Source organism: Geospiza fortis, unplaced genomic scaffold, assembly GCF_000277835.1.
Source record: "Geospiza fortis unplaced genomic scaffold, GeoFor_1.0 scaffold333, whole genome shotgun sequence".
Lineage (NCBI taxonomy): Eukaryota > Metazoa > Chordata > Aves > Passeriformes > Thraupidae > Geospiza > Geospiza fortis.
This window is the reverse complement of record NW_005054347.1, coordinates 1020230-1032985: the sequence shown is the minus strand read 5'-3', so window position 1 is coordinate 1032985 and position 12756 is coordinate 1020230. Positions and strand designations below refer to the sequence as shown.

Here is a 12756-nt window from a genome sequence, read left to right as displayed (position 1 = left end):
AGGGAGCACTGCCCTTGCATAAAACGAACAAAGAAACATGTAATTTTTATTTGTTTAAATAATTTGTGTCTGAAACATTCCTTAGAATATTTACATTCTCAAATTCAAGCTTGAAAATTTAGCATAATTTTAAGCAGCAGTCACGCTGTATTTTAAATTCAGTCTCATTCTACTGCCTCTTTTCTCCTCTGTCTGCAATTATTTATCATCTTTGGTAAATTTGGAGGAGAAACTCTGGTTATATCTGTTAGAAATCTGAATGAAATGTATCAGGCACTTCTCACCACTCTTTTCTAGAAGCATTCAAACAACAATGAGGTGATAAGGGAGAACCCTTGTCCATGTAAAACAGAAAAAACAAAACCCCAATTAAAACATGGAAGGACTGGAGCAGAGGTTATTAATGGGTAACAGGAAAGCTTTCTCATTTCATCAGGTAACTGACATTCACAACAGCTGTCACTAAGTCCTCATGAAGAAAATGTCCCTTCAGTAGATTAAAAAATGAAATCTATTTTATTGATATGCCTTAAGAATACTGATTCATTGGCAGCAAAATTGAAACTTCTGAAGAATTCTGTATCATTCCATTATTATTTGCTGAGACTTACTGTCATAGTTTGTTACTACAGAAATTAGGTGGGTTGGAACTAGATGATCTTCCAACCCAAATCATTCTATGATTCTGTGGACTTACAACCTAGCAATGATAGTAATTGAAAAGTCATTAACCAATGAAGTATCTACTACCAGTCAGATATTTACTAATTGCAATACAAGTGGCAAGTAAAATGGCAGTCAAAAGCCTGTGTTTCCCAACTCTAAAGACAAGTGTCAGATAAGTGATTCTTTACAGGCAGCAAACTTCTCCAATTAGCAATAATTTTAATGTACTGTTGATATTGTTTAAGTAGTTACACAGACAGCTGTGCTCCACTAATGGATATGCTTCCAGATAATATTTGGAGATATAACTTGGCTGTAAAGCATATGAAATTACAGACTACCTATCTTTCTTCAGAGCTCATTATGAGATGTAATCTTCCTCACTTTGCTTTCAAGTACATGGCAACAGCTATACTGAGAATACAGAGACTGCTGCTAAATCACTGTATTGCTGATGGCAGTCTGGTGTCAAATACCATTTGCTATCTAACTGGAGGGACTTTGCCTTACGTGATCACTTGCTAAATCCCACAGTTATTTTCCAAAGCACTCTGGTAAGGAGGCAGAGCAGTGTGATCAGCCTGATACAGGCCAAGCCATTCACAGTTTAGAGACCTACTTGCTAGAAAGACTCAATCTTAGAGTCTTTCTGTCAAATACTGTCAAATGCAAACACAATGGGACTGCATTAAACAGGCTGCCAGACTGTCACTCTTTGCAAGGGACCTCAAACCAAACAGCACATCTAGCACAAAAACTGGTTGGATTCAGTTTCTGGAATCATAGGGGAGAACAACAGCAAAACTTGAAAGAAGTAATGCTGCTTTCAATTCTTTAATTTGATTGTAAGCTTGGAATTCTGATCCTGATTTTTAAAGGAATTTTACTTTAAACTTAGTGCCTAAAAGGATTTTGATCTGTAAACTTTCAAAGGCATTATAAGAAGCAGAATCTAAAATGAAGCCTTTTGTATGCAATATATGCTTTGCAGGGTCAATTATTTGCTTGTATTATTACATGCAAAAATAATGGACATAGGGTTAATGTAGTCACTTGAAATGTAGGAAAGAGAATAATTTCTCATTTGAAAATGACACCTTTCTTTTTTTAAGATGGCAGTTCTTCTGCTGCAGTGTAATAGGCTGAGAATTACTGTGAATCAAAAATGAAAATAATTTGTGTAACCAATGTAATGGTACTTCAGCCTAATGAAGAGTACTTCATTTTCAGTGATGATGGGAGTACAAGGAGAAACCTGCAAGGGTAGTGCATGAGCCCTGCAAATTACAGTGGGCAGCAGTTTACCCATTCCAGTCACCTTGCAGTTCATGTCACTCCATCTACTTCTCCAGCTCTACACATTTAAAGGTGGCTATTTCTGAGAGCTGTGCTGCCAGAAGCTATGGCTCAATAGCCATATGCTACTGAGATGACTCACATAACATGTTTCATGCTGATGATGCACTGATGATGTAATAATGTCACATGAGGATGTGTTACTGTCAATGCTATTATTGATATTTTACAGACCAGGCTAAAGCATTGTTGGTGTGGGTATATTGACACGTCATTATCTAGACTATGTCCAGCATATCTATAATTCTCACTTATCAGAACAATGAAGAATTCCCATTCTGACAGTCTTGCTGACCAGTATTTGTAATTTCTCATTGATTGTAATATACAGTAAAAAAAATATTTTAAGTGGCTAAATCTCAGGAGACAAAACAGGCTTCATCCCCCATTTCCCTGGTGTAGTCCCTCCTTGTAGTTCAACAGCCTTTATAACAACTTGTAGCTTGTGTTACATTCAGAAGGTAAACATATTTGAGATTAAGGACCAATGCCATCTCTATGTTATAGCTCACTTTTAGAAGCTTCTCCAATATTGCTTTCTCACTATTAACAGCTGATCATACCATAGTGACTTCAGAAGAAATTCAGGATGCACATTAGTTGCTTATATATCATGTGGGAATTGTGCATTTGGACACTGAAGAGCCATTCCTCACAAAACCAGTATTACAGAAGAGAATGGCCTGGGTTGGAAGGGACCCTAAAGATCATCTTGCTCCAAACCCCCAGCAGGCAGGAATATGTTGCACTAGACCAGGTTGCTCAAAGCCCCATCCAGCCTGGCCCTGAACACTTCCAGGGATGGTCATCTATAACATCTCTGGGAAACATGTTCCAGTTCCTCTCTGTCCTCACAGTGAAGAATTTCTTCCCAAGATCTCATCTGAACCTACTGTCTTTCAGTTTAAAGCCATTCCCCCTTGTCACTCTATCTCCTTGGAAATAGTCGCTCTCCAGCTCTCTTGCAGGCCCCTTTCAGGTCCTGGGAGGCTGCTGTAAGGTCTCTGCAGAGACCTCTCCAGGCTGAACAAGCCCAACTCTCTCAGCCTGTCTTCCTAGGAGAGGTGTTCCAGCCCTCTGAGCATCTTTGTGGGCTGCTCTGGACTCGCTGCAGCAGGTCCCTGTCCTTGTGCTGGGGCCCCAGGGCCAGGAGCAGTGCCCAGGTGGGGTCTCACGAGGGCAGGGCACAGAGGTGGAATCTGCTCCCTCAGTCTGCTGCCCACGCTGCCTTTGGTGCAGCCCTGGACACAGTTGGCTTTCTGGGCTGCAAAGGCACATTGATGGATCACGTGGAGCTTCTCATCCACCAATGATTTCAAGTCCTTTTTCCCAGGACTGCCCTGGATCCATTGTCCACCCAGCCTTTAACTGTGCTTGGCATTGCCCTAATGCAGGAGCAGTACCTTGTACTTGGCCCTGAACTCCATTAGGATCACATGGCCCCACCTCTCAAGCATGTCCAGGTCCCTCTGGCTGCCATTCCTTCCCTCAAGCACATCTTGGTGTCATTGGCAAACTTGCTGAGGGTGCACTTGGTGCCACTGTCCCTGTCACCAACAAAGATGTTAAACAACACCAGTCCCCATTCCCAACCCTAAGGAACTCCACTCGTTATATGGGATAGGGAATCATCTCAAGATATCTTGGGTTCTCTGTGCTCGTGTTCCAGCAACTGCAGCAGCACTAACAGCATTTCTGTGACACTGTAAACCATATCTAACATAGACTAAAACTGAGAGCTCAGAGAGATACATATTAAGATATACAGATAAGCAGATATAAGAAGAAATGCAAACTATGCAGAATATCCATTTCAATTTGTTAATTGCTTAATTAACAGGAGGAGGATCAGTCAAGTTTTTCTGGTTATGAGAGCACAGGAGGTGAGTTTCTTTTTCAGTGTCAATTGCCATTTAATTTTGAAACCTTTGATTTCCCATTATTTAAATAGTTAATTAGAAAGTAAAGTTAATTCAGGTGATTTATATTGTGAACTTTATGCCTAAAGGGATTTTTATCATGTGAATTCTTTCAAATGAAATTTTATGTTTGTAAAACACGTTTCTATACTCTTTTGGCTGGATCAAAAATTATTAGAAAATACTACTGTTAATCAGCATCAAATCTCATGGGTGTTTTCAGAAATTGGCAGTTATGAAAGTCTCCTTGGAAAGGAGAGTCCAAGAGGAATGAAAGGATAAAGCAAGACTTTTCATGGCTAATGATTTTTTGTAATAAGAGATCTACACACCACAAAATAAACCCCAAAAAATTGTATGAGGTGTCTTGAATGTGATTAACAAAATTACATGTGTCTTGTAAGTGATTAACTCAAAGACAATAAAATTTCAGCAGGCTCACATGGTGCAAGATCACCTTCTGTACTGTATAATCAGTGCAATGGCTGGGACTCAGACCAGAAGGAATTGCTTTTTCAAAAGATACACTTTCAGTTAAAGACAAAGCTGTAATACACACCGTAGTTTTGGTGAGTGTATTGCCTGGATTTCAGCTAAGATGGTTATTATTTGGCTGAATTTGGGGCTCAGAGGAATTTAGAACTTCATTTCAGAGTGTATAAAATGTAAATGGGAGGTGGACAAGATTCTTTAGCAATTATAATATAATAATATGCTGAGTAGAAAGTGCAGTGGCTGAGGAGGCATTGCATCACATTATTACATCAAGATGAATCTGCTCTCTCTTCTTTCCTTTCTTTTTTTAAAGAACTGATGTGTATTGCAAGGTCTATTTTCAGGTAAAATGTCTTTATCATATCTGCAATGACAACTATGAAACTGAGAGATTAATAGGCTTGTGGATAATAGCTCCTTTTGGAATGGAGAAAGCATATCTATTTTTATAGCAAAAAGTAAATCTAGTAAAATCAGATCCCCTTGCATGAGTGTTAGACAATTTGGTGTGGTAAGTAGCTGGCATTAATATTAGTAGCTCTTGCCACTAAAGAATTTTTATTTTCATTTTAGACTTTTCAGAAGATCTAAGGAAATCAAACATCATTTTTGTTTTCGGTAAGTAGGATTCCTAATTTAACTGCTGCTCTTGAATATTCCCATGTTATTTAGCTTTGATTATGTTATTTATTTATTTATTTAGCAAAATAGATTGGCTGAGAATATTTATTCTCCAATGTTGGTTTAGTCTTTTGAAAGGCAGTTAGGATTTAATAATATGTAATTAACTTGGGTCTAACCATACTATCAACAGTTGTGTGAAGCTCAGAGCAGGCAGCTCTTTTGATTGTGAACATGTTCAAAATAACCTTAGTCTTTTGCAGTTACAATTGAATTGTGTGACTTCCCACACCAAAGCTGCCTCACCAGCACTAATTAAAATTTTACTAAATTGGATTGTAACTCAGAAGTTTAAGATTTGGTTGAAAAATATCAGGTCTCTTCCCTTCCTTATTTATGAGACAACTTCTGTTAAATACAGGTTTCAATTCTGCATGTGTTCAGCATCATGTTAAAAGCCAACAGGCTGCTCACCAGGTATGATGCTTAGCACTGAAGCTCTGCAGGTTCAGGGTTTACTTTTATATTCCTTTTGGAAATTCACAGAGTAAAAGCACCATGTTAATGCCTTTTATCACATGAATGTGAGTAATATAATTAGCATAAACTTGGAGCAGTCTTTTAAAACAAATTATAACCAGAAGATTGATTTTAAAGCTTGGTACTAATTACTTGGAAAGAATAATTGCTTTTGTATTGAGCAGTTTTTAGAACTCCTTTACAATCCAGAGCAGGAACACACATTTCCAAGGACCTAAGGACAGATACCAGAACATGGGGGGTTTTACATAAAACTATATCAATTTGTGCATTGTTTTTCCTGGGGGAAAAAAATTACAAAACTTCCAAAATTAATAATAAGTGAATGGAAGTTTCATTCAGAACCAGAACTCAAGAAGCATCAAAAAACATTCCAATACCTGCAGGCTGAGGGAGATGATCCTTCCTCCCTATTCAGCACTGCTGTGGATGCATCTGGAGCACTGTGTCCAGTCTGGGCTCCCAGCACAAGAAAGATAATGATTTACTGGAGTGAGTGTGGTGCGGGACCACAAAGATGTTTGAGGAATAGGAGCATCTGTCATTTGAGGAGAAGCGAGGAGCAGCTGAGAGAACTGGGACTATCCAGCCTGGAGAAGAGAAGGCTCCAGAGGATTTTACCATTAAGTGTAAATAATTACCTGATGGGAAGGAATGAAGATGAAGGAGCCTGAATCTTCTCAGTAGTGCCCAGTGACAGGACAAGAGAAAATGGGACAACTTAAAATGCATTAAATTTCACCTGGACACAGAAACCACTTTTTTACTATGAGGGTAGTCAAACACTGGAACAAGTTGCCCAGAAACTGTAGAGCCTCCATGCTTACAGATATTCAAACCCCAACCTGACAGAGTTCAGATCAACCTGCTGTAGCTGATCACAGTGTAACACAGTTGTTTGAATAAATGATTGCAAGAACTTCCTTGCAACCTAAAAGATTCTATTAAAAGAGTGTTTTCATGTTGCAATTTTATCTCACGCTCTCTTATACCAAATGCAAGTTGACTCAATTTATTGCAACTCAATTTTACGTGTTTGAAAAAGTAAAATGAGGTTACTGAAGAGTTCACTGGAGACTTTTTCTTAAGTGAAGGGTGCATAAAACCTAATTTTCAGTCCTTTAAGCAAGCTGTAATCTATGCTTACTGAAGTACACCTTCCTGCTAGTCACTACAGTGAAAAATTTTAATTCTGTGTCGTGTATCTTACTGAAAAAAAATCATTTGGTTTCTACAAACAGATTTTTAAGAAAAAAAATGAGAACGCACTCCATGAATTTTGCTCTGAAATTGTCCATGGCAAAGCATATTTTTCATTTGCCTCTGGGAATATTTTTATTTTACAGGGAGTGACTTTAAATTTTCATTTATAATTTTTTATAAGTAGCCATCCAGTAGCCATCTTGCAGCTTAAAATTGAAACCACATCTTTTTCCTAGTTATTCCTGCTCTGATTTTCTAGTAAATACTTTCTGGGAGCAGAGATAAATTGTGCCTTAATCAAAACTCAGTTTTCTTTGTCAAAAGGGTTATTATGAAAAGTTTTACTGAGTCCAAATGTGGGTTAATTTTCAAAAAATTAACTAGAATGATTTATGCTTTTTCCCAAAAAACATCCATCTCCACCCCCATCCTTGGACTCCTTGGACTTCTTAAAGTCTTATGAGAAGAGTGAGAGGTTTTCTGTGGGTTTGTTGGGGTTTTTTGAACAAAATGAGAGCCCTATGGTTGCTCATTTGTCTGCAAAATCTTGACTTATTCCACTTAGGTAGTGAAAGTAAATGGCATTCCCAGAGACAGAATTCTTGCAACAACTAAGCTGGAGTGGCCACAAGCTCTTTTGCCTTGGGTCCTTTTCAAGCAGGTAAATCTGCGGGGATCACCTGTTGATCCACAGCCACTCCAGCTTTAGCTTTGTACACACTACCCACAGGCACATGTTTGTGCAGGCAGGAAACGTCAGTCAAGAGCTGAAATCTGATCATTGTGAATGGTACAACAGTGAAAGAAAAATGTGAAGAAGTCTCACAGGAGCAGATCAAAACTGTTGGGGATGGGGAAAAGTTAAAAATGCCCCAAATGTCAGTGGTTAAAGTGCTCTGTTGCAGTGAGCAGTGCTAGAGATGTTCAGCCCATGATGCCCTGACTAGAGAGGGAGCAGAGAAGCTGGGTCAGAGCAAGGTGCTGTAGGATACTGGAATGGGCTCAGGTGTCATTAAGGATGTTGACTCACTACATAGGTGTGTATTATTTCATGAGGAAATAATAAGATACTTATAAAGGTATTTTGAAGCTAGAATTTTAAACGTGTACATTTGAAGAAGTTTACAAACAAATCAAAATGAATGCACCATCTGCCATACCTGACAAACAGAGATACTGTTTATGACAAAGGGAAAGAAACAGGCAGTTCCCTCTCCCACTAATTACCCTTGAAAATTTTCCAAAAAGGGAAAGAAAAAGAAATCATCTAATTAGCAAAAGTAGAGCTAATGTAGGAATTAATTGGAATAACAGTCAAGTTGGATTAATTAAGCAACAATGTCAATGTTCTATCCATATTGTAAAGCAGAGAGAGAGTACCAGCAAGTAAAAAACATAAGAGAAAACAGCAGGATAATAAAAGAGGGAAAACAAAGATAAATTTGGCCAGCAAAGTAAAATTCAAGAGAAAAAAATATAAAGCAGTACAAAGATAAAATTGGATGATGCTCTAATAAATACTCAAAACTTAAGTAATTATTGCCAGTCATTAAAAGACGAACAACAAAAAAACCAAACAAAAAACCCCTATGTCATCAATTTTAACCACAATGAATGATGAACGATCTTCTAATTCTTAACTACGGCAATAATCCATATTGCATCCGCAGAAGTGTCATACATAGCACGGTTTCTGGGAGCACTCCCCCTCCCTGGCCTCTGCAGGAGCTTCACAAAACAGTTGGCTTCGGCTGAGGCTGAAAGTAAAACCGGAGCTTTCAGGACTCTTTCTGCGCTTTGGATCAGAAACAAACTCCCTGCTGACTTGTAAATGAGGTGTTTAAAGCTTAGCTAATGTAACCGGTCTCCTCTACTGAATCTTTGTTATATTCTTGCTGATGATCTAAAGCTGGTAATTGCTTAAACTCACTGCAAGAAAGACCAGCTTTTTAGCTGACACTGAAGATATTCTCACCACTCACACCTAGAAGTAGACATTATCAGCTGTAGACAGGAGCTTGCACACACACCAAAATTCAGCAAGTAAATATACCACAAAACTCAAACTCTTTATTTGTTCAGGTATGTCAGACCTTAAATGACATAACCTAATTCAATTTATCATTAATTTGGGCCTGCTTTGACTATAAGGTTTAACCAGATGGGGTGCCTTCCAATGTAAATTATGCTACAACACCTGTATTGCAGCTCCTTCTGCAATCAGAAAAGCACAGAATGAGCAATACTGATAATTAAACCCCCAGTCAGTCCAAGCTAACTGTGGATGCTGTGCAAGGCTGACTTCCCTGACTTCCCGTGAAATAAACTTCACATTTTCATTAACGATGAAAACTCACTGATGTCCCAGGATATTGCATCACTCTGGCAACACGTACAACACATTGTTTTCTAATGAAAATAATTTCTCAGAAAAAAGAAATACAAAGAAAGTGTTGAGGGCTTTTTTGTTGTTGTTGTTAAGTAATAGTACAGTTCCTGTATGGTTTCACTTGGACTAAAATAATTTGTGAACAGCAGATGAAGTGCTACTGAGAAGTCTTCAAGTACCATATTCTGAAGTTAAGGCTTATTTTTACTTGTCTATAAAATCCAAGTAGCATTGGTAAAACTGCCAAACTGATCAAGTCGTCCAAAATTTTTGCTTGAATTTAGGGATAGACTGACTGGGGTTATTTTGGTTTCAATTCAGACTTCTGAGGCTCCCTTGTGCAGCTAGATTTCCCCTGTAGGCACTTCTCCCTGATACAGGGATGATGCTCATTATGATAACAAGGTCTTGAAATTGAAACATTTTAAAATAAATAGTGGGACTGTCTTGTAAATCCTACTTCTGACTTTTTATATAAATGCTCATGATATTATGGTATATAATAAACTTGTAAGATTTAAAATAGAGGCATCTCAGTCTGCCTGCATGACACTTTTGCTCTAGCAGTGTTTCTGGCTGCAAAGCTGGTCCATGCATTGCTCATATTGTGTGTTCCTGGCCCCGCTCACTCGCAGCAGCAGTCCCAGCTCCCTCTGTCATCGTTAATTCTCTGCTGGTGATGCTGTGCTCTAGGTCAGAGCTGTTCATTTCAGTCACATGCCCAGGCTCCTTGGCCTTCCCACTCTGGGGGACATTTGGGCAGGAGGGAGGAGAGCTGAGACCTTTGATCCAGGGCTGACTGCCGCTGAACACCCAGAAGTGCTGCTTGGGCAATTGGTTGATACCACACTCACAGAGACACTCTTTTTCTCTCCTTGAAGGACTCTCTGTGAAGCATTTCTGCAGTCAATAATTTAAAAAGTAACCACCTAAGTCAGCAGTGCTGCCAGAAAGTTATTTACCAGAAGATCCCCTCTCACAGGCCAATGAATCAACATAATGGAAGGGAATATTGCTCTAAGGGATTGCATAGACCTTTTAATCTGGCCTTGTCTGCAGAAAAGCAATATAGAGAACTGCATTTAATTTCTGTGTTAGTACTCTGGTTCCATATTCTTGCTTACCATTTGTATCAAAAAGCACAAAGGGACACTCAAAGAGTTCTGTTTCCAAGAATAACCTCACTGATTAATACAATGTTCTTAATTTCTTTACCTGCAATCTTTGGATTTTTATTAAGTTACCAAATGAGCTTTAAAGCAAGGTCCACTGCGCTGAGCAGTACTAGGAAAATACAAAAGCATGCTAATATTGAAGAACTGCTGGTAGTTCTATATCGTCCTACGGGTCACATCACACTCCTAATTCCTCTGGCTGTTTTCTAGGCTTTAGCTTCTTCTCTGCATAACATATATAGAAATCAGAAGACAACATGATTAATCTGAATAACAAGTTATCATGAACCTACACTTTTTTCCCCCCAAGTATACGTAGGCAGATCACAAGATGACAGCATAGAGAAAAAATAACAGTGTTCACAAAGAATCTTACGCCTTCACAACAAAAGTGGGGATATATTTTTCTACTAACAATTGAGCCATTGGGAAAACTCGATTGCCTTTTCCAATGCCTCAAATGTTTTCCATATGAAAAACACTGTAACAAGTTGCAGTGAAGTCTTAACTGAAAAAATCTTTTTGCTAGCCTTTGTCATGTTTCTTTTGCTAGCCATGTCATGCAGCTGTTATCCCAGATAAACTTTCTTCACATTATTTTTTTTCTTTAGAAAAATGAATAGATTTAAGAAGAATATCCACTAAAAGAACTGGTACAACTTTTGTAACACTACAAATTCACTGTGAGCTTCATGGCTGCAGGATTAATTTGCTGTTAAAGCTGCTTATGTAGCAGTGTTTTAAGTATGTAATCTGAGCAAGAAGGCAACACCTAATTAGTAAGAAAATGCACTTTCACATCTTTTCTCACCTGAATAGCTCTATTCCAGTCACATTAAGGAACTTCAGAGGAAGACAAGGTAATACTTTCATTTCAGAGATGTAAATTAATACTGGTGTAAAGGCCAAGTTGTGCTCAGCCCTCAATGCTGAACTTCCTGGGGAATTCAGTCTCTTCTCAGATCATGCCAAGCAAGAACTGTGGTCTCTTTCATGGATAAGAAAGCACAAGACTTGATAAAGTGGGTTGCATGCATTTGTCAAGCAGTGGGATGCTCTGCTACTCATGAGATGAATCTAAATTAATACCAGTGGCCATAAAAACTACCAATTTTAGCACATAACTTAATCAAATATGTTTTTACTCTTTAAAGAGCTCAGCATGTTAATCTCTGCTTTGTTTGAGCTCTTCTATAAAAAATGGCCATTTTAATCAATGTTTTGGAGCAACACTCAGTATGGTGTATGCCCTGCATATTGTGCCATTCTGACAGTGTTCTCTTTTAAAATACTAACACACAAAGGTATTAGAAGCACATCAAATTTTCTGAATATTTACCTGCTAAAAACCAAAAAATGTCCTTGTATTGTTATTTCTAATAAGAGATTTAGTAATTTTGTGTATGAGTAGAAATTATGAAACTTCTCATTGGGCTCTGCATTCAGAAGAGAAACAGTTATATAAGAAAAAGAATACAATAATCTTTATAGCTGGGGTTTTTTAATGCTGCATATATACACCAAATAAATGGGATTAAATTACTGCACTGTTAGCATATTCAAGGCCAGGAGACAAAATGTGTAAACAAACTTACTGATCCAAAAAAAAACCAAAACAGGCCAGAAGTACTTTTAATTGCCACTCTAATATTTAAGGGATTCATTACTAGTAATTTGCCTGTAATTTTGTTACATCTGTTCCTTTATAGCAACTCCTATTTTTTCCTTGTTTTCTTTCAACTAGTGTTTTTAGAAAACAAGGATGTTCTTCATATTATGGCAACAGAAAAACAGGGTGCAACCCACATTGGCTAGAAGATAAGCCTGCAACAAAGATAGTTGTAGAAAATTATAGCACAGGTGTGATTCTCACACCACAGGCTGGTTATTCTCCTTGTGAAGCTGAAGTAAAAGACTGCACATCACAGAACGCAAACCCCTTCCTTTGATGCTAGTCCTTTTGTGACCCAATTTTTAGTCTCAGCTACAGTACTGTAATTTCTCTGAAAATTATATGCTCAGAGCAATTATTTCTTACATTGAAAGCAAAAGTTAGAAGAAAGTTCAAGCGAGGCAAGAGACAGTGCTAAATTTGTTCTATTGTGAGCATGTTATTCCTATATTTGTTTGTGGAAGGATAAAGAAACAGGAAAGCCACATATTTTCTAGCATCCTAAATACATGTAACTGTGTAGCCCTACCTGCAAGTCCCAGCAGTTGATAAATAACACAGGTCACCTGCTGAAAAAACCCTACTGAAAAGAGTTTGAGCATTGTCTCCCTCCAAGGCTGTAATTACCTCCTACTGCAGTAGATGTTTTGAACAGATCCATCAAAGGCTGCAGAATTGCTGCTACACGCAGAGAGTTTTCTCCACAAACTCCCAGCAGGA

General features: G+C 38.2%; 1 protein-coding gene across 1 annotated transcript in view; it reads left to right on the top strand.

Annotated features, from left to right (window-relative positions):
- The window catches only part of AK5 (adenylate kinase 5), an 81244-nt gene that overhangs the window by 54699 nt on the left and 13789 nt on the right, over positions 1-12756 (top strand). Inside the window, exons 9-10 of the mRNA XM_005423089.3 lie at positions 3863-3905; positions 5010-5054. Coding sequence (XP_005423146.1) covers positions 3863-3905; positions 5010-5054 — 88 coding nt within the window. The remainder of the gene's footprint in view (positions 1-3862; positions 3906-5009; positions 5055-12756) is intronic.